The sequence below is a fragment of the Harmonia axyridis genome, chromosome 5 (assembly GCF_914767665.1).
Source record: "Harmonia axyridis chromosome 5, icHarAxyr1.1, whole genome shotgun sequence".
NCBI lineage: Eukaryota > Metazoa > Arthropoda > Insecta > Coleoptera > Coccinellidae > Harmonia > Harmonia axyridis.
The window spans coordinates 8,908,693-8,932,250 of NC_059505.1; the positions used below are offsets into that span (position 1 = coordinate 8,908,693).

General features: G+C 33.8%; 1 protein-coding gene across 1 annotated transcript in view; it reads right to left on the reverse strand.

Moving 5' to 3' along the window:
* Nucleotides 1–753: 753 nt before the first annotated feature.
* The window catches only part of LOC123680476 (zinc finger protein 358-like), a 144,837-nt gene continuing 122,032 nt past the window's right edge, over nt 754–23,558 (reverse strand). The window contains exons 5-6 of the mRNA XM_045618393.1: nt 7,559–7,724; nt 754–891 (exon numbers count right to left, since the gene is read on the reverse strand). Coding sequence (XP_045474349.1) covers nt 863–891; nt 7,559–7,724 — 195 coding nt within the window. The 3' untranslated portion in view covers nt 754–862. The remainder of the gene's footprint in view (nt 892–7,558; nt 7,725–23,558) is intronic.

Below are 23,558 nucleotides of genomic sequence, written 5' to 3' on the forward strand. Positions count from 1 at the left end.
TGTTTTGTTGCTTACAATTTTTTATTTCTTCTAATCTTATTTCTTCTAATCAATAGGGGTGTCCCCAATAAACCCTCTTCCTTATTATGCCAATGTCGAGTAATATCTTAGTAGAATAAATGAAAGCATAGACTATTCTATATATTTCCTGATTGAAAGTTCCAGATTCATTATATTAATATATTTTGTTCTACCATTTCCAATAATGAAGATTTGGAATCTTTAGATGAAGAACAAATCACGCCATTGAAATTTTCATTGTTTTAGTCCTGCTAGGGTCATTTGATCTAAAGGCTGGAATGATTTGAAATTTTTTAAAGCAAAGTCCTAACCCAATATTTTCGGAGTAATTAAATTTTGATATTTGCAGGATATTCGTTGATCATTCTTTTCATTAACAATTTTTTCAGAAATCTAGTAAGAGAAAGAGGAAATAATAGACCTCAATGTAAAATGTATTTTTGTGTAATTTTGTTCTCTTAAGTGGGTACAATGTAGCTTCGAAACATTCGGTGCTTATTCCTTCGCTTTGTAATACAAAATAATAATTGAATTATTACTTTTAATGGAATAATTCGGTCTGAATATACATATTAAATAATTACGTTGTATAGATCATACTATGGATCATACAGTTATTTTTGAAGGATTGAAATCCAGGGAAATTGATACTCTGAGCTCAATAAAAGACTTTTATTTACAATTTTTACATATATGCATTTTGAAATACATAAAAATATTATTTCAATAATATATAATTTATAAAATTCAAATAACAATAAAATAAGATAAATTAAACTTAACTAAGATCACTTACATTTTTTTGTAAAAGAAATTTTGTAAAGAATATTCTTCTTGTTGTTCACCCCTTACGAGTACCGGATGGTTTGCCTGTAACAAAAATTATAATTAAGTTAAAAGATCCTGAGTGGGGAAAATAATTATTGAAAATTCTATTCATTTTTAGATGTCATAAAACTCAAGCAGACAGGCAGAAAAGCCATAAAACAATACGTATCCCTAAAAATGCCGACAGGACATAATTTCAATGAATTATCGAAGATCGCCAGAACATGTGAGATTGGACCCATCTGATCAAAATCGTTACCAATTTATTCACGTAATATCTATTAACTTAGTAATTTCAGCTCTTTGACTGACTGGTCGCATAATATAGTGATAGTGATTTGGGCATTCACTCAGCGTACACATCGTTGATGCTTCTGGGGGTACCTTGTAATTTGTATTCGGTTGGAAATTAAAATTCTGAAGTAGCCAAAATACTGAAAGAGTAAATTACGCCAGAGACGGAGTCAGGAAATTCTGGGCTATGAAATTTTTAGTTCTTATGGTACGAAATTCAGAATTTCACTACATACACCCAATAAATTTAGTAGGTAGATATAGCCTTTCTGTTCAAACATAGAGCGCAATAAATTGCAGCAGTAAACTACTTAGTTTCTGTAAAGATCTCCTGAATGATGCCAGAAAAAAGTGTCCTAATTTTCGAGTAATTTTATATTCTTTTTTTTCTTCTTCTTGCTTATAAGAGCTGGTAATTTTATATAATAGTAGTATATAATAGTATATTCTGAAAGAAGTTGCAGAAAAATGGCTTCTATTCCAACACGAACGCATGAGTGTTGGAATGGCTTTCCGCAACGAGAATTAGACGATATTTTCTCTATTTCAGTCAAGTTTTTTGACATATTGTCGAAATTCCATGATTAATTCAGATTATACATCCTAGTGACTTTTGTACTGTATTTTGGCAGTCGGTGGGACTGTTACGAAAATTGGCAGATTACGGAATTTGAATTTGGATCGTCCGTTTCAAATTTGAAATGATTTATAATAACGCATTGAATTCGTGAAATATGCCTGACGACATCGATTTAACACCACCAGAATCAAGAGAAATTGTGAATAACGTTGCAAATCATTTCACTATATCCAAATTATATTGTATTGATAATTGAAGTGTGTTAAAATTTGATAGGATCGGAAGTCATTGTAGACAACCACAAAACGAAAATTATAATTGAAATGCTCGCGTCGCAGGGCATATATTTCTGCAATTTCGTGAGCGTTTGGACTAAATAAGGGGATTCCTCGAGCTCCGAGAGACTGAAGCATTCGCCAGTGTGACTTTATTAGTAGTTTTCTCCCATTTCTATGGAATCTATTGGTAGATTTTGGTATTTTCAGAAATATCTTTCCAAACTTAGCCAAACTGACCAAGGATTCTTCATTAACGCCAGCATCTTCAGCTCCTGTTGAATTTTCCAAAGCTGCTCTTCCAGTTACAAAAACCCGCAATAGGTTAGGCGACAAATCTATAAGATGCCTCATGTGTCTTAGATCCTGGATGGAAAATTATGAAATCAAACAAAGCCAGGACGATTCTCAATTCAGAACCTTTATTTTTTGTATTATTTTTCATTTTGTTTTGATTTATGATGATTCAATTTATGTTTCTATTTCTAAAAAATTGATATTTTCGCTTTTTTTATACAATGAGTTTAATAAATAAAAGGTTCCTCCTCATTTCATAATTTTTTTATTGATGTGACACTATACAAACTACTAACAATCAAGTAGCTTGATGGATAAATACTTAACTTGACTTGAAATTGAAAAACTACTACTTGACTTGAGCTTGACTTGATTTCAAGTCACGTTGAAGTCCTTATGCCAATAATTCTCTGACTATTTACTATCTTAAAACCAACATTCGTCAAGATATTAGTGAGATATAGCCCGAAATGTGCACACATATCATCTGAAATTACACCACAAGGATCAAATCCTGTAAGAGATACGGGGAAGACATTTAAATGTTGTTGTATTCCACATATAATGGGAAGGTACAGGTATTATATTGAAATGAAAATTCGATCGATATTCTAAATGAAAGTTTGTTTTATTTACGTTCACTTTCGGAATTACAAAAGGAATAAAGTTTATAATATCAATTCGCATTTAAAAATATACAAGCTCTATTAGTGTGACGTCACACACCGCCATTTTCGGTTCTCCTGTCAGTATTCGGAATCCAAACAAATAAATTGTCATTCAAATTAGTACGGTGTCGTTGAAGGAATTGGTTTATGTTCATAAATAAGAGTATTTGAGGAACGATTTCGGTATTAATTGATAGACAGAAAGAACGAGGTTAATACCATTAAGTTTGAATCCTGTATCATTCTCCAGATTCTGTATAAAGCCGTGTTTATTGTGTTGAACTTCAAGTTCGAACTTACTGGCATTAATCTCGTGCCTTCCGTCTATCAATCAATAGTAAAATCGTGCCTTAAATAATGTTATTTATCAAAATAAGACAATTCCTTTAACGACAACGTACTAATTTGAATGACAATTTATTTGTTTGGATTCCGAACACTGACAATAGAACCAAAAATGGCGGTGTGTGACGTCGTCACTAATAGAGCGTATTGCTTGCGGTTTTGTTTACGAAATATTCTCGAACGAGTTCCGTGGCGATCTTCTAGTTCCTACCCTGTGCATTTCGATGAGCCCATAGTGCGACGGCAAGGCCAGATAATATCCCGTCCAGGGAAGAGCGGCCAGGGTATAATTACCCATGGACAGTAGTTCGATAGCGAAGCATAATCACAGGCCTGGGCCCCGCTGGCTGTACCCGTTCTTTGCTACCGTTCTCGAGGAAAGACGTTCGGATTACGAGGAGCCGATTAATAGCTTCAGGGCTTAGGGCACTTTCTGCGAAGACCGAACTTGTCAAGGAAAGATTGGATAATCAAGGCGGATATCCAGCGGGAAAATCGTTCCTAGAAAAAACGAGAAAAACGATGATGTGAAGGCTGGAACTTTTATGCGCTCGTTTATTCATGCGCCAGTTGCGCTCTTGAAAACCATATAATTGTTTCATGAATGAACGAGGGCCCAAATACCCTTAATTTCACGTCCGTACTCAGTGATGATGTCACTGATGACGTCACATCCATAGCCAAGACGAAGAACTGAGTGGTCTCAATGATTTGATGTGAATACAGTGAAAAATGAAGTGCAGAATTCTATCCATTTCGTTCTGAATGTGGTTGTAGCAACATTTTCCACTAACTGTACCAAAATAAGGTGTATCTTTTTTAATCATGAAGTAATAAACATAGATAGAGGGAGTATACGTCATTTTTACTTGTCCCCAACATGGTTAGATTAGGTTGTCGGATTGTGATGTATTTCCAAATCCACAGTTTTACTATATCATTATGAATGTATATTATATTGAACGAAAAATATGTGAGTGATTCCCGATTAAATATCTGAATTTGAATATTTGGAATCCGATATTTTTCCTAATTGTGGAATTTTTAATAAGCAGAATATTTATCATTTTCTGTATCTACCTGCTGAAATCCAAGGTTTGCCAACTTTTGCTACCCTAGTGTCATCGTTTGATTCACGTCTTTTGGCGCACTTGACGTTTTTTTTCTGAATTTCTGATATATTTAGCTATTTATTTCAATATATTTTGAGTTAATATGACACATTGTTTTACTATGGGACATAAGAAGTGCGTTCTTTGCGGAGAAACTCGCGAATTGAGTGAAATATATTATCACTGATACGTTTTCATTTCCGCACGCTTCATGTCAAATTTGATAGTTCATGTTGGAGAAAAAATTTGCTTACTGAAAAAGACATATGCTCCCTCTATTGTAAATGTTTAATACTCTGAGATTCTAATATAAGGTCCTCATGATGAAAACATTCAACACAATGTCACCTATGAACTTATGAATGTGACTACGAACAATTTTCCTTAGGAAACAAAAATTCTCATGAATATGACGCATATATACCTGAAAGTTTGGCTGGAAACACGATAACTTTCAAACGAAATTTTAAGGGTAGGTTTGGATCTCGAATGACAGGGATAAGATTTTCAATGAACAAGCTCCGACCACAGATTTTCTGTGAATACAGCCGTTCGAAATTTTGTTTCCTTGTTAATTTCGAAACTACAGATTATATCGAAATGAAACGCTGTACTCAGATGTGAAATAATAAATTTAAACTCCATACGAAATTTCAAATTGATCGCGACTCCAGAACCAGAGAAAATTCAAGAAGAAGATCGAAGAAACCCTATTTTTCCATTACTAAAAGAAACGTCGGAGCTGAGATGTACAACTTAGATTTAAAGTTACATTTTCAGCTTCTTGCAAAGTTTCTAGCTGAACACATATTCTAAACCATAAAAAATTAATGAATATTGACAAGAAATATTCAATATTACCGTGACAATAGAATATTTCGGGTTGAGATTTGCGTATAGAAAATATGTATAGAAAAAATAACATTTTCAAGATTCGCGTTAATATTTCGTGTAGATAGTGTCATCAAATTAAAACCATAAAAAGCTCAAACAACTCAATCTGGGCTGATTTTTCTGTTCTAGCTATGATTTTAAACAATCGAAAACAAATTTTAAACGGCAAGAGAATAACAGTAGCGAAATATTGTAGAAGTCTCCACCTTGAACGAGTTCAGAGAGTAATAAATATTAATATTTCCTTTAGTTAAATCGAAAATTTATCTACATCAGTGGATATATTAATTTCATTCTCCAATAAAATAGAATATACGGTAAGTGCTTATCTTGTTTCAAGAAACATCAGTTATAAGCGTTATAGCAAAGAAATTTGCTCAACGGGAAGAAATCCTTCTGCAGTGTATTTCTTGCTATCGCTATACAGTAATCTTCTATTACCCCAATAAAAATCACCCTTATCTCGAAACGACTACTGTTTTCCAATCGAATGGACTAATGGAATTCAGATCATAGAAGCAATCTCAATTAACTCAACTAATAAATTGTATCACATATATCATAAACGATAAATTCCGAGGAATACCGAACAAATACTTCGTTTTTAATGATGTGAATTTTAATTAAAAGAGAAACAAAGGGGTGGGGCTAGTTCTGACATCAAAGGGGCCGCTCTGATAATACTCCTTGCAGTGGCAGACTTGTGGATTCCGCTTCATTTGGGTCCAGTCAATGAGAAATTTATATCCGATAGATTACACACTAATGCAAGATCGTATATATCGTCTGGGTTCTTTATGAGAAAGCTGGGATGTTCATGAAATACAGATCGGGTATATATTGTTCCGAATTGAGGTTTTTTTTTGTAAAATAACTGAGTGATGAATTGGAAATGCAGAGCTTTCAGCTGAAGTTGTGTTACCAGTGATTTATAAACAAGAATTTATAATATTGCAATAAGGATGAAATATTTTATAGATCCGGTCTTCATGGATATTCATTTTGAATGAAATTATGAATTGATTTTGTAAAAAATGTCGTACAATTACGGAATAGCCTACACCTCCAAGTATTAAACAAAGATAGAGGGAGCATACGTCATTTTCAGCAAGCAAATTTTGTCCTCAACATGAACTATCAAATATGACATGAAGCGCGCAGAAATGGAAACATATCAGTGACACGATATTTCACTCAATTCGCGAGTTTCTCCACAAAGAACGCACTTCTTATGTCCCATAGTCAATCAATGTTTCATATTGACTCAAAATATATCGAAATAAATAGCTAAATATATCAGAAATTCAGTAAACAAACTTCAAACGCGCCAAATGACGTGAAAGAACCGATGACACTAGGAGAGCAAAAGTTGCCAAACCTTGGATTTCAGCAGGTAGATACAGAAAAGAATAAATATTCTGCTTATTATAAATTCGACAATTAGGAAAATATCGGATTCCAAATATTCAAATTTGCATATTCAATCGGGAATTACTCACTTAAATATATTTTGTTCAATAAAATATACGTTCACAATGATATAGTAAAACTGTGGATTTGAAAATATATCACAATCCGACAACGTAATCCAACCATGTTTGGGACATGTAAAAATTGATACTTTCTCTATCTGTGTTTTATTACAATATGGCCTACACTAAACTATTACATGGGATCATCGACAAACCATTTATTATTTATGAGCCTTTTTTTATTCAATATACTTTTTTAATTGGCTCTTACGAAATTTGTGATTCATACTGCATAGCTTACATTCATTTTCATACTCATATTATTCATATTCATTTCCCCCGTCATCATATTGTTAATTCTCAGTTCTCAGTAGTTCAATGGCAATTAATAATAATAATAAAATTTAATTAATAGTCAATGTGCAGAGAAAAACTCAACTGCGGATCCAATACAACACCCAGATATTTAATCTCATATTTGATTCAGAAAATTTTTTACAATCTGATTTTGAACCTAAAACCATACATTTTGTTTTGATAGTATTCAGTTAACTTGGAAAAATAAAGCATAATACATAAATCAAACAATTTGAGTGAAGCCTATCGGAATCTTAGAATGTTGTACCAGTACAGGGCTAATTTCGATAAATCAAATAAAAAGCTGCTCTGCGAATATCTGGTGCTTTCACATCTTAATTTTTTTGAGTTTGACAGTCCTCGATGAGACCGAGTTCATAGAGTTTAAAATTTCATTTTAATTCATGATGCTTACCAGTATGGAGGAAGAGATGATTTTTTAAATTTGTATGTTTTGAGAATCCTCTCGAACAGATGTGACATTTGAAGGGCCATGAGCCAGAATGGACGTACATATGAGATCTGAGGTCACCTGGAGTTGGAAACGATTTACTACACAGGTTGCATTTGTGTGGTTTATCCTGAAACAAAGAAATCATTTTAACCAACTTTCATTCAAAAAACAATGAATTACTCGTATAACATTAAATTTCATTAGCTCCACTTTAAATGTGTTGAAAATATATTGATGGTGCTTCAAATCAACGTATCAACATTTTCAATATACAAGAAACTTTTTAACTCTTCAATTTCATAAAAAAACAATTGATATATACCTAAATGAAGATAAATACCTATTATGATAAGGTCCTAAAAGAAACTTTTATTCCTAATCTATTAACATTTTCGAAATTCGAATTTTCATTTTTTTGTTCGCATCTGTACAGTGCATCCCATTTTGGGTGAGACAGCCAGGTTTCTCGCTTGTTATTTAAGATAGAGCCTTGCGGTTTTCACGTTCCTGTCCTACTTTTTCGTGAAACTCAAGTTGGTCTAATCAGATTCTGCATAACTGTTTCCGTTCAAAAGATACAGGGTGATTTTGGAAATTGATAATTTGCGGACTCCTCCTTTATCTCCGAAATTATTAGAAATAATGCTGAGCTGAAAACTACGTCTGAATCAGAATTCTGCGTAGAATCCAGTGGCGTACTCAATATTTTTTTTCGGGGTATGGTTTTGAAGATTCAACACAAACCTATATTTTTTTTAATGGAACACCCTATATATCATTACTTCGTTGAATTCGTTATTTTTTTCCCTTCAAAATGATATATGATACTATGTAGGTAGGAAGTTCAGAAATGTTAAAAAACACTGAAACGTCAAATAATGATGATTTTTTTGTAAATGGGCCATGAATTTCCTGTTTCAATAAGAGGATTATTACTTTCGATTTTTAAAATTAGTAGGTCATTGATTACACAAACATCCTTGTTGTTATTATGACTACTATGCATTTGGGAGCATTGTTTTATCAAGTAGGCATTGGAGGGAAAAAACCAATCGGATCTAGCTGTCATCGCTATAAATTATTGTTATCATTATTGATTCTTCTTTTCTATGAAAAATCCATTGCCCATTAACAAAAAATCATCATTATTTGATGTTTTAGTGTTTTTTTTAACATTTCTGAACGTCCTTTCTACATAGTGTCATATATCATTTCGAAGGGAAAAAAATAACGAATTCAACGAAGTAATGATACACATGGTGTTTCATTAAAAAAAACATAAGTTTGTGTTGAATCTTCAAAACCATACCCCGAAAAAAATATTGAGTACGCCACTGGATTCTACGCAGAATTCTGATTCAGACGTAGTTTTTACCTCAGCATTATTTCTAATAACTTCGGAGATAAAGAAGGGGTCCGAAAAGTATCAATTTCCAAAATAACCCTGTATCTTTTGAACAGAAACAGTTATGCACAATCTGATTAGACCAACTTGAGTTTCACGAAAAAGTAGGGCAGGAACGTGAAAACCGCAAGGCTCTATCCTAAATAACAAGCGAGAAACCTGGCTGTCTCGCCCAAAATGGGATGCACTGTACATAACAACGGCATCTAAACATGTTCCCAAGAAATCAAGCTACTATTCAAAAAAATTATAGCTAAAATCGTCTTGAGTTTTCAAGAGAAAATGAAATACTTCGTTGACATATGTATATTTTATGATATGATCAACATAATCGGCATATCAACATTTATTCAACAGTTATTAATTTTTTTTTGGCTACTCTTTCCTATGATTCCAAATATTTTATTATGAAATATAAAATTTGCAGTTTTTTTGTCTCTTGCTTCGTCCTTATTTAAAATCGTCATTAAAGTTCTCATATTCTTCTGATCATCTGAATACTCATACATATTCTTCAAACCGATCAGATTCAATTTGAAACTTCGAATATCATCTTCGAAGACACGAACACAAGAACGGGATGTGATAAGCAAGATCAAAGCACTCAGCCTCGCATCCATCCATCTCTGAAACCTTATAGTACTCGAACGAAATTAATGAGCCCGATAAAATCATATCTCATTTTTAGTTTTGACGTTAATACAAATAGAAATTCGTTCGGCCTTCCTTTTTTTTATTACATTTCTTTTCTTGAATGGCGGCAGGATAGCGGAGAGTCAAACACCTGCCCGATGCGTTGTGGAGAGGAGCGGTCGGATGTAATAAGCATCACGAAATAATACCAGTGGCGTAGAGAAGGGTTACATTCATGTAAAGGTGCTAAATTGGGATTTTTTGAAATTTGGCAATATTTTTGGGAGTCTCTGCAGTTTGAATACCATTTGGCCAAAATGTAAGTGTTTTGGTCCGAAAATCGAATCAAATCTCAATCAAAATTCATATCAAATAATATGAGAACACAAATCTAGTCATTAGAAGGAAATTGAAAACGTATTAAAATACTCGTACAAAGTGTATGACGCTAAATGAATTTAAAATCGTTGTACTATTTTTCTATGAAGCATGAAATTGAGAGTTTGGATTCTATTGGAATATTTGCTATAAACTTTCCTACACATACAATTGATGATTTGAAAAATTTATAATTATCTTCACTCTCATTGTGAGCCATATTTGAATTTTTGTGAACAATTTCATTTTATATAAATTACGATTGAGCTCCATTGCAGCAACATTCTCAAATTGCTCGGAAATGCACAGGTTGTACCAAAAAGTGTAAATAACGAAACATGATGTTTTTATCGAATTTTCAGGTTGCATGGAATAAATGAATCTAAGATTGTCCGAAGTTTTATATGCTCAAAACTTAGGTACCTACAATTTTTGCGATATTTCGATTTTTTATAAATTGTAGAGTGAAACACGTTGATTTTTCATTTTAATTTACCGTAATTTAAAATAATAATCTAATATACAGGGTGAATTACTTTCGAGTAATGACGTCACCGTCATTTGTTTCGAATGGAACATCCCCATTTTGTCTCAATTTTCTGATTACTCTAGCTGAGCTGATTCCAAATATGTATCACTAGTTGATTCCAATTGGTACAAAGTGGACAAAAATAATACATTAAATCTAAGCAATAATTAAAACATTCACGAATACCAAAAATATTGTATTACTAAACTGTCAATGATCACCAATAAATTACTGAACAAATAATGACATTTCATAAAAAAGTAGACGACTGTTTTTTTTTAAATTGATAATAAATCATTTCTTTCATATTCTGTCTGCTAGACCACAAGTACTAAACATGTTTGGAAACAGCTCATTTTTATTAATCTAAAAATATAACAAACTACAGGGTGTTACATTCAAACCAATTGCCGCTAGACAATAAGTATTTTTGATAGTATTGTTAATTTAACTAATAAAGAAAATTACGGGTTACTTTATGAGCACACACAAAACTATTGTATTTTTGTCCACCCTGTACCAATTGGAATCAACATGTTATACATTTTTTGGATCAGCACAGCTAAAGTAATCGGAAAATTGAGACAAAATGGGAGTGTTCCATTTCAAAAAAATGTCGGTGACGTCATTACTCGAAAGTAATTCACTCTGTATATCAGATTATTATTTTGAAATACGGTAAACTAAAATCAAAAATCGACATGTTTCAGGATTATTTCTCAAAATGCTCTGTTTAGCTAAAAATGAATTTGTTCCATACTTTACGGACACAATGTATTTCCGTTGAAGTACCTATCAAACATTATACTAGAAGTTTTTTCGATTTTCCAGAATAATACTTTTATAATGTTAACTCTATTGCTGAATTAGTCGTAGCGTCAGTGCATAATAAAAGAAACATTTGTTTTTTCCAAATCGAATCATAAATCTGCTGTAACAAATTTAATTGAAGACAGTAAGAGTCCGCATCTTTTTTGAAAGGTTGTACTATATTAAATTTCATGCTGGTTTTTATTCAACCAATGATTGAAAATTATCCAATTATTTTGGAAATGAGGATGGATGTGATTCTGGACAAATTAGGTGTGAAATTCGACTGGTGCTGTGAATTCAACAGAAGGCCTCAAATTAGTTCTGGTTTATTGATGTTGGAGAGAAATAACTCTGTGATTAATCTTCTGGGGAATCGTTCATATTGTTTTTAGAACGCGTTCACTCTCAACTTTAATTTACAACTTCGTGATTATAAAGAAATATCATTCAAACTAAGTTAGGAATCAGAAATTGGTAGTTGCATTTGAATACCACTGACATATTCCTCAACGATGAGAATATTATTATATAGCGTTATTGGATCGTTTGAAGGATGAAATCGTTAAGAAACGACCCCATTTGAAGAAAAAAAGATGATTTTTCATCAAGACAATACGCCGTGTCACAAATCAATGAAAACAATGACAAAATTACTTCGAATTGCTTCTGCAACCACCGTTTTCGACAGATCTGGCCCCCAGCGACTTTTTCCTGTTCTCAGACCTCAAAAGAATGCTCGCTGGAAAGAAATTTAGCGCCAATGAAGAAGTAGTCGCCGAAACTGAGGCCTATTTTAAAGCGAAAGACAAATCGTACTACAAAATTGGTATCGAAAAGTTGGAAGATCACTATAATCGCTGTATTGCCCTCGAAGGCAACTATGTTGAATAATAAAATCGAATTTTGCCAAAAAAATGTGTTTTACTATGGTAGACCGGGAACTTTTCAATTGGCCTGTTAGGAAATACTCTAACTCCAAAAAGTTCAGTGTTCACTATGGTTACTGTTACAAATGCTTCCAGTGGAGTTCTATGAGAATAATGAAGAGATACCTATCTCCCGTTTTAGCCAGTCATTTGCCTCCTACAGCTTCTGACAAGCGGGTTGACAGTTATTCAGGCCACTGTATTCATTAACATTGACATATCGAATGGCTCATAGGCAGTACAACCGCTTTATCTGATGTTTTCTATTCAGTTGAGCCGAAACCTATTCATCTCAAGAAGGCTGGATAGACTCCATAATATATACACGTCAGTCAATGGAGCTACAGCGTTTCGGAACTGCAAGAAACGTACCAGATCTTATCTTGATCGAGTAGGTACTGCATTAAAATCATATAGCAATTAAGTGGATTATTGAATATGAGAAAATCCTGATGCAGGATATACCACCACATGATTGATGGTTTAAAACAATGGAGCATATGTTCAAATCACAAAAAAACCATTTGGAATGATTCATTGATAAATATTTCTATTCACTTGATTTTTAGTTCTTCTAGATTACCATTATTCTTAAAAAATTGAATCGCATAAAAAAATAGAGTATTTTTCGACAATATTTTGAGACTTTTCAATGAAATTTATATTGTTTTCAGTCTTTTCAGAAGAATTATTGACAAAAAATATACAAAATAATAAGTATATAATTTGAAAAGAATAGGAAATAAGAAAATTGAATTAAATGAATGGTAATAAAAATTTCAGGATCGACTGAACGGAAAAGAGAATCCAGCAAATCAAAAAGTTGCATTGTATAATTTTCTTCTGCGTATACCATCCATTTTCCAAGAGAACTAACCGTAGAATGCCTAGAGGAGCTGCTTTTACACCAACATTTCTTCTTATTGAAATAGAAACATAACTTAAATCACTATAAATCATGACAAAATAAAAAATAAAAAAAGTTCCTCAATATTGAGAAACCTCCAGGCTTAGTTTGATTTCATAATTTTCCATCAAGGATCTAATACACATGAAGCATCTCATAGATTAGTAGCCTAACCTATTGCGGGTTTTTGTAACTGCAAGAGCAGCTCTGGATAATTGTCTTTCTATAGGAGCTGAAGATGCTGGCGTTGATAAAAATCCTCGGTCATTTTGGTCCAGTTTAAAAAGATATTTCGGAAACTACCAAAATCTACCAATAGATTTCATAGAAATGTGAGAAAACTACTAATAAAGTCACACTGGCGAATGCTTCAGTCTCTCGGTGCTCGAGGAATCCCCTTATTTAGTCTAAGCGCGAACGAGATTGCAGAAATATATGCCGTGCGACGCGTGCATATCAAGCTCAAGTAATATCAAGTAGCTTGATATCAAGTCAGGCAATAAATATCTAAAATCAAGTCAAGCCAAGCTCAAGTATGTAATTATTCACGAGCTTGATTTTCAAGTCAAATAGTTGGTTAAAATATCAAGCTACTTAGCTTGATGAATCCTTAATTACAGAGGAAAAAGTAAACCTAGTTTCCGAGTTTAAATATTTGTTTTTATTCTATTGTAAAATCTTCTTCGGAAAATAATAACTCATTCGACGACCTTGAATTCTAGATCACTGTTTATCATAATCTGTCATAACTAGAAACTTTATGAATAATATATTTCTCTCATGCGTCGCTCACAAACCTCAATAAATTAATAAACAAGTATGTTATACATAATTGAAAGTCAGTGGCAGGTGTTACACAAGTATTCTTTGCCTGTTCAGTAGGGAAAAAAATCCGGATTTTTTGACATTGACAGCAAATAAATAATTTCCGGTTTATTAGAATCGATTGATCTGTCACAATGGAATGGGTCTATATTCGAATTGAATTGTACCGACCGTATTTCACAATCTTATTGAACGCAGGTTGATTTTTCCGGTGCACTAGGTTGGAAGTTTTTTCTGTGCAGTAATCACAATTGCAGAACTATTTTCTCTATTTCTAATGAATGAATGTTGAATTAAATTGCGTGTCATATTATCCAAGGTTAAGGTGGTTTATAGTGGACAAAAATTCGATTCAAATTAGCGAAAGATAAAGGGTATTATTATTGCGAAACGTAAATTATTAGAAATGTGCTTGCCCAACTGATCCTTCAGATAGGGAAACGAATTTTAAACCTAGTTAATGAGTTTTCCATATCATAACAACGAAGTGACGTCAAACGTAATTGAGAGTGAAATTATTGTTCCCATTTGCCATTTTCTCATGATACCAAAAAAGCTCAATCCTACGACTTTGAATGATTCTTATATTTACAATGATGAATTGCCAATGTGTTTATGAAATGTTTATATATTTAAGGAGGTGATTCTTGGAGCCAGTTTAAGAAAAAAACTTTATATGAACGTACGTCGTAAACGTGCTAACTTTTGAGATACAAGGTGCTAAAGTTTCCGGCTCCAAGAATCACCGCTTTCCCCTTGAATATTTTAGCATAATTAAGGAACCAGTGTGAAGAGAAGAATTTCACCCCTTTCCCCTTAAATATAAGCATAATTGAGGTACACCCTGTGAAAAAAAGAATTTACTTGAGCTCGACACAAGTTACTCAAAGGCGTATAACTTTGCTTCCGCCGTGTTTTCCGAAATTCGAAGCTTTATTGCTCGTTATACATTTATGATTCAAAGTATTGTTCATCGCTGGCCACTACTTTATCCCATCTTTCGGCGGGTGGGGTAGGACGTCCCATTTCAACGTTTTCAAGGGTTTCTTGACCACTTTCGCATAATGGGGTCGAGCATTGCCATTCTGTAAAATCACTTTATCACGTCTCTTGTTGTATTGCGGCCGATTGTCTTTCAATGCTCGGCCCAAACGCATTGATTGCTTTCGATAACGATCGCTTGTGATTGTTTCTGTCGGTTTTAACAACTCATAATACACTACACCAAGCTGGTCTCACCAAACACTGAGTATGACTTTGGAACCGTGATTTCGGTTTGGTCGTCGACGTGGAAGCATGGCTGGGATATCCCCTTGATTTTCTGCGTTTAGGATTATCAGAATGATCCCATTTTTCGTCTCCAGTCAATATGCGATGCAGAAATATCTTTCTTCTTTGCCTTGCAAGCAGCTTTTCACAAGCAAACAAACGCCGTTCAAAATCTCTCGACTTCAATGCGTACGAAACCCAATTTCATTGTTTCCAAATCATTTCCATGACTTTCAGGCATTTTGAAATGGCTTGTTGCGTCACTGCCAATTATTGTTGCGTTTGACATGAGTCTTGATCAAGTAATGCCTCCAATTCTGCATCTTCGAAAACCTCCACTCTTCCACCGCCATGTTAGTCTTCGACGTCAAAATCGCCGTTCTTGAAGCGTTGAAACCACTCTCGGTACGTTCTTTCACAAATAGATGCCTCAAATATTTGGGAGCATTCTTTGAGCCTCAGCCTCAGATTTATTCATATTGAAGCAGAAAATTAAAACCTCCCGCAAATGACGAAAATTTGGCTTGTAAACTGACATGTTTAATCGAGAATAATTTTATGATGCAGACACAAATCGATTAAAATTTCGATGGCGTTATGTTTACAAATACCTAAGCTTATTAATAGACTTTCAATTTTGCCACAATAAAAGTCTCACTTTCATACCCAATACAACGCAGTATCAACGAAAGATTTCTAGAAAATTACCAATCAAAATGACTCAAATTCCAAATCAAGATATAAATATCAAGATGATATTATCCATGTAAAAACGCACGGAACCATGAATTCCTCCTCATTTTCCCACACACTACCCGAAGATTCCCTGATAGGTGTTTAACATGCCAGAACCTTACCGTGCGGTAAATTAATTCATTTGAATTACATCTTAGTTAATTTGGGCCACTGAGTCAGTAACGCTCAGCTAACATCCGTGAGAACTTCTTGAAGACGTTGTGGTTCGCTGCCTTCCAGACCTTATTGTTGGTGCATATATGTCATTAGGATGACCTTGCGGGAGCACCCTTTAACCTTTGTGACTCGGTGGTCATGGTCTGACTGTTCGAAATTGTTGAGAAATGTGGGGATATGTTTGTGGGTGGGAGTACCTATTGAAAGTACGAATTTCTGGACAAAAAATTGTAATTGTAAAGATTGTAATGAAGTATGTACAGATAAGCATTCATCAAGCCAAGTAGCTTGACATTTTTACCAACTACTTGACTTGAAAATCAAGCTCGTGAAAAATTACATGCTTGAGCTTGACTTGACTTGATTTCAGATATTTATTGCTTGACTTGATATCAAGCTACTTAATATTACTTGAGCTTGATATGCACGCGTCGCACGGTATATATTTCTGCAATCTCGTGCGCGCTTAGGCTAAATAAGGGGACTAAATTCGCCAGTGTGACTTTATTAGTAGTTTTCTCACATTTCTATAAAGATATTGGTAGATTTTGGTAGTTTCAGATATATCTTTCCAAACTTGTCCAAAATGGCCAAGGATTTTTGTCAACGCCAGCATCTTCAGCTCCTGTGGAAAGACAATTTTCCAGAGCTAATCTTACAGTTACAAAAACCCGCAATTGGTTAGGCGACAAATCTATAAAATGCCTCATGTGTCTTAGATCCTGGATAGGAAATTATGAAATCAAACAAAGCCTGGAGGTTTCTCAATATTAAGAAACTCAACTTTTTTATTATTTTTATTTTGGTTTGATTCGTAGTTATTTAATTTATGTTTCTGTTTCAAAAAAGTTGATATTTTCGATTCTTTTATACAATAAGTTTAATGAAAAAAAGTTTTTTTTGCAAGGTTTCTTCCCATTGCATCATTTTTTTTATTGATCAAGTAGCTTGAAATTATTCAACTACTTAATAAATAAATACTTGACTTGACTTGAGATTGAGAAACTCCTTGACTTGAGCTTGACTGAACATCAAGTCGAGCTCACGCCAAGTAGCTTGAAAATCAAGCCAAGCCGTGAATCCCTATGTACAGAGGATGTCCCAAAATTGATGCTGAAAGCATCTTGAGAACTATAAAACTTAGAGAAAAAATCAGAAAGAGTCTGAGGCGTCTTTAATATAAATGGCATAGTTTAATTTCCTCTGGAAGATTGTTATATATTTTGATGGCCAAATAATTCGTAACTTTCTGTACTAGCTTCATTTTATGATATGGCACGCAGATATCTTGTCATTGTGATGGAATTCACCACTTTCGATGTATTTGTGCTTGTTTTCATGAACATAAAGCATACAATTAGAGATGAAATGGTCATAAAAGGCCAGGATTTTGTGTTTTACAGTATTATCTACAGAGTCCAATAGGCAAATACAAAAAAGGTGGGGTTCAGGTTCTTCAGCCCCTCCTCAAGTTAGCACAGGGTCCTCGTGTTTGAGGATCACTTTACAGAATCTTCCCACAGCACCCCCAAACAACCTGTAGAAGTTTCATCAAGTTCGGAATTATTTCCAGCAGACCCCACTTTTTTTGCTCTATCACTGGACTATTATTTGGATCGACTGTATCTCAATTGATATTGGGTTGTTCACAAAAAAGTCTGTGAATACAAAATTGTAGAGAATTTAATGGACTACAACTTTGAAAATGAACGTTCTGGTCGAAAACTACTTAGTTTAGAAGTTATGAGCTAAAAACTGAGAAAAGTCCGAAAATTTTGAGGTTCTTTGGCCCTCCTCAAGTAGGCACAGGGTCCTCGTGTTGGATATCTTGACAGAGTGGAGGCACAATAAAACATTACCAAACCATTTTTTCAATATCAAAATCACACCTTTCATCGGAAAAACTTCTACAAAATATAAACTATATTTACAATGTAATCCAGGAATCTTGACCTCTTCGCCTCAGTACCTACAACAGCTGATGATCTATAAGCCGCCAAGATTATTCAACATGAGGAAACTTACGCAATTCACCGCCAATAGTTACCATCGACAATAAATTGATGCTATCATCAATGTAATTTAGAATGGGAAGCTTGGATGGCTTTAAATTACGACTAATCACATTATATAGCGTGGTCTAACATATGGTTCAGTCCTCCGTAGATCAAGATCGCGAGTTCCATAGATGATTGCTTCTCGAGTTATTTACCTAAGGGGGTCTTTGGGATGTTGCTGGCAGCATTTCGTTATTTCGTAAAATGACCGCCTCTCAACCGGTAGTTTCGTAGATAAGGTTCATCTACGGCAAGATCGTTCTGCTTCAAAAGTCCACAGTAATTCCTATACAATGTCCTTTGAGATTACCTCAACGCTAACGATCTGCTTGCTACCATTCAACAATATCGAAAATTTAAGTGAGAAACTAAAGGGTTTTACAATGAGAAGTTCAATTTTGATATTAAAAAAGAAATGAGTATATTCAAAGAGGAAGATGTGTCATTTTTCACGTGTCTGTCAAACTTTGGTACCCATTCATTACCCCTCTGGCATTCCTGCGATGACCAAACATTGTACCGTGTTCGAATTTGTACAGTCGCTTCATCTTCTTTTTTTTCGGAGCAAATAAGTAGAGGGCAGCACTGTACGACGACTTTCAGGAAATTATAATTTACCCCTTTTGTAATGATTTCTATAGGTTTTTTTTTCACGAATATTTCAAAAATATATCAGTGCATAGGGATTCACGGCTTGGCTTGTTATTCAAGCTACTTGTCTCAAGCTCAAGTAGCTCGACCTTGACTTGAAATCAACTCAAGTTCAAGTCAAGTAGTAGATTTTCAATGTTAAGTCAAGTACTTAATAAATAAATACTTGACTTGACATTGAAAAACTACTACTTGACTTGAACTTGAGTTGATTTCAAGTCAAGCTCAAGCTACTTGAGCTTGAGACTAAGCCAAGTAGATTGAATATCAAGCCAAGCCGTGAATGCTTAGAAGTAATAATGTTTAATAATAATGATGTATTTAATAATAATAAGTACCGGGTTTTTCACCATAATTTGACCCCCCTTTAACTTGTTACTGAAAGAAGTACAAAATAGTAATTTACGTAACAAGTCCGGAAAATAGGGTTTTTTTGGACGAATAGACAAAATAACACTTTCGCTGCTGCTTTCCATATTTTATTGCGATTGCGATCAAAAAACATGCAAATTTATGACAACTAATTTCATATGAACTGTCAGCCGTTATCTCGGTTGCTATGGATTCTATGATTCTTTTCCGGCCTAGTCCGGGAAGTACGTACTTTCTGGACTAGGCCGGGAAATGCTACTTTCTCAGAGAAAAAGCGTCCGGGAAGTGGTCACTTCCCGGTTGCCGAAAAAAATGTTTTTCACAAAAGTTTCAAGAAATCGACTAGTGTTTTTTTGAATGATTTCACAAAACGAAATAAATAGACCGAACATATGTTATATATTCGAAATCAGGAGAAAAAGAGCTATTCAAATAAAGAAAAATATACATATACAAAAAATTCCATTTGAAAAAATGAAGTTGCAATCAATATGTTGCTCACTCTGTATATATTTTGTTTTGTGAAATCATTTTGAAAAACACTAGTCGGTTTCGTGAAACTTTTGTGGAAAACATTTTTTTGTACCACTTTCAGTAACAAAGTTAAAGGGGGGGTCAAATTATGGTGAAAAACCCGATACATATCATCATTTTTTTTGCGAAAAATGAAAAGTTATCAAAGTTTTGTTTTCATTCGCCAATTAAAAATATTTACTTTCGTCGTCACTGAATCTAGTGCAGCTTCTGAGCGAAATTTTTTCAAATTGACATAACAGAAATAAAAAAATAATGAGTCGAGGAAAATTGTTTCGGCAAACTATTTCAACAGTGCAGAAAATTCTACTGAATTGATTAATAAATCAGTGAGTCTATTGAATTTGTACGACGCAATAAAAAATAATTGAGATTTAACCATTTTTAATTATAGTTAATGAAGTTCGAGAATTCAACAAACATTTACTTCCTCTGTTGAATTTCAGTCAAGTCACTATTTTGTCTGACCATGAAAGCATAAAAAGTGACTACTCTAAAATCAAACTTCAATATGTATTATGAACTGGAGTTAATAAAGTCGATATTCAACAACTTTTTTGGATTATTTATGTTTATTTAATGACTTCAACATTTATGGCTACGCATATTTTATAGTTCTTTCAATAAAGAGTTTTTTCCATAAATAGACCTCCTGATGGAGATGAAGCTCTGTTTTTCTATAATTTCAAAATATCTGTTCTATAATTTTTTTATTTCTTTCTGTAAAGCTTTGAAAGGATCAATAAATTTGCTATGTCACCCTGAAAAAATACTCCAAACATCTTCCTATATTTATATAATTTCAATTTTTTCCAGGATATCATAACGATCATTGTGTTCAATCAATGCACGAAACACCTTGCAAACGTCTGTTCGATTGCAGGTTCTTAACGAATCACGCAAAATCGTTAAGTCAAGTGGGGTAAGAGGCAGTAGTAGACTCCCCTGTCTCGAGTCCAGTCAAATGTATTGTGGGAACTCAAGAAACACAACGCTCTCTGGCCATCTGCCATCTCAAGCGAAGAGCTAAGACATCCGGTTCCTGCCCTGGCATCGCGAAAGATAGTGATCGATTGTGGCTTGAATAAATCACTAGCGCACAGAGGATGGAACCAAAAGAATATGCAAAAACGTTCGAACTATTGTTCTTCAAACATTACACCTATATTTATATTTTTTATTTTTATATTTTTAACTTATAATTTTTGTTATTTTATTAATTTTTATATTCAAGAGATTCATTACTCCCTCTACATCTGAAGAGTTGACTATTTTTGATTACCAAGTATTTCATCGAGATGATATTATACACTCCGGAGTAGAGCTTCAAATTGAAAAAAATAATTGTTAAATAGGCTAAAATATACAAGAGGAAATTAACTACAAACTTCAGTGAGATTTTATCCTTTCCCTAATTTTGACGATATTTCCCACTGACGTTCAATTAGAAATCAAAACTGATATCAGTTATTATTGACTCAATAAAAAAAATAAAACTTCATTCTTCACAAGTTCCTTCTCCTTGACATTTCTGGAGTGCTACTCGAAGGAACTCTTTCTACAATTGTCGAGTACTTCGAGAATTTTAATCCAAATATTAACGATCTTTTTTATAGTTTGTTGCCCGCCCATATATTTGCATGTGCTATCTGAGAAAACAGCGGGCTCTTCAAGTTTTAACGATGTTAAAATTACCTCTTTTCGTTTTATAGATTATTAAAAGACTGTCGACTTTTGGATTGAGAAATTAAAGTGCCGTTTTTCACTGTTTTATTTTATAATTGTAACTGTATTCTTCGTTTTTTATACGGACGTATCTATTTTTAGTTCCGATATTATGGTGATAAATTTCATCTTCGAAATATATCTATTAATGGTTCATAATACTGTGAAGCAGTAAGGATTTTGAGATTGAGAAAAACTGGAGAATTTGTCAATGATTCGAGAAAAATGCCAAATTCGTTATTTTATTAGACACTGTATGAGGCGCATTTCACTTGTTTCATTTCGTCTGTTAATGACATAAATGAATATTGATTTTGCGATTTAATTAAAAAATTGATGCGATATCGAAATAAAATGTAGTGACTCTTTGTTTGCCCGAGAGATGGCGCCCGTTCTGCGCAATACTCGGCAGAACGGTACCGCTGATGCAGAAAGCTACCGTTTTATGACAAAATCATCACCGAAATATTCGGTGATTTTTGAAGAATTTCTTACGAATTGAATTAATTCCTCTCGATTGATAATCCTTATTATGATTGAGTATAATGAAATAGACGGTGTAAGCGAAATAACGACATCTACGGAATACTGATTGAACTATATGGCATAGCGTCTATTTAAGGATGTGCTCGCCTCCTGGGAGATCCATAAATATCATTGTCTCCCAGTACGCTCAATTCAAGCTGAGTTTCCTTCCATAAAAGTCGAAAGATGCTCATCAAAACGTACAAGTGGAATCATTTGGAGCGGCTGCAAACTCGTAAAGCCATCCGATGGGAAAAATAAGAAGACTCCTCAGACATTTGTCGTGTTCTGTGATCTGAAGTGACTATTGACTAGGTGATTGACAGCAAGGGGTATCACGCTCTTTGATCCTTACAGGGCGCGCTTGATGAGTAACAGATTGCATACAACACGGTGAAGGAGGATTGACTGTTGATAGGTATTTAGACACTGTAGCTGTGTTTAGCTTTCTATGGAACAAATGTGGATATATCAAGGAACGTCGGTTGAGTTTTCCCTGGACAAATATACGTAAATATCAGGTGACAATTGCCGAGGTTTCTCCTTTTTTCGTCGGCTTCCTGTTTCAATCCCACATTTTACTTTATCGAAATTCAGAAAGTTAAAAACAACTTGAATACTACGACAATAGAGAATTTTCAATAAAATAACATTGATTCACGATCAAATATGCAAATTCGAATATTTGGGATTCAATATTTTTCCCAATTATCGAAAAATATCGAAAAATTTATAAATATTCTGCTTATTATAAATATAATAAGCAGAATATTTTTTAATTTCTGTATCTACCTGCCGAAATTCAAGTTTTGGCAACTATTGCTCTCCTAGTGTCATCGGTTGTTTCACGTCGTTTGGCGCGCTTGAAGTTTGTTTTCTGAATTTCTGATATATTTGAGTATTCATTTCAATATATTTTGAGTTAATATAAAACGTTGATTCACAATGGACATAAGAAGTGAGTTCTTTGTGGAGAAACTCGCGAGTTGAGTGAAATATCGTATCACTGATATGTTTCCGCGCGCTTCATGTCAAATTTGATAGTTCATGTTGGGGACAAAATTTGCTTACTGTTTCTAGCATTGTATATTTACAAATCAAGACGTATCCTAGCCAATACTGTATAACTAATGATTTTTTTTTGAAAGCTTGAGAATTTTAATATGTAGATGTAAGGGTAATTGGTGAATAACTTGAGTTGAGGATTGGCTTTGCTCCATATTCGGCAATTTTGCTTATTGACGAAGCCATTCTACTAGAACTGAGCTTCATCACTAAACGCATTTCTTTGGCAAAAATGCTCATCTTCAGCCAGTTTCAAATTAACCTAATCAGGAAAATGCGACAGAAACGATGTTCAATTGGTTTCAATTCCTATAGGAGTTGCATTTTATAGGCACTTAAGCCAAGATTCTTACGTAAAATTGTCCACGTAGTTGAAGGACAAAGGCCATCAAATAGAGAATGGCGACGTTCCTATCGACATTTCGGCATCTTCTT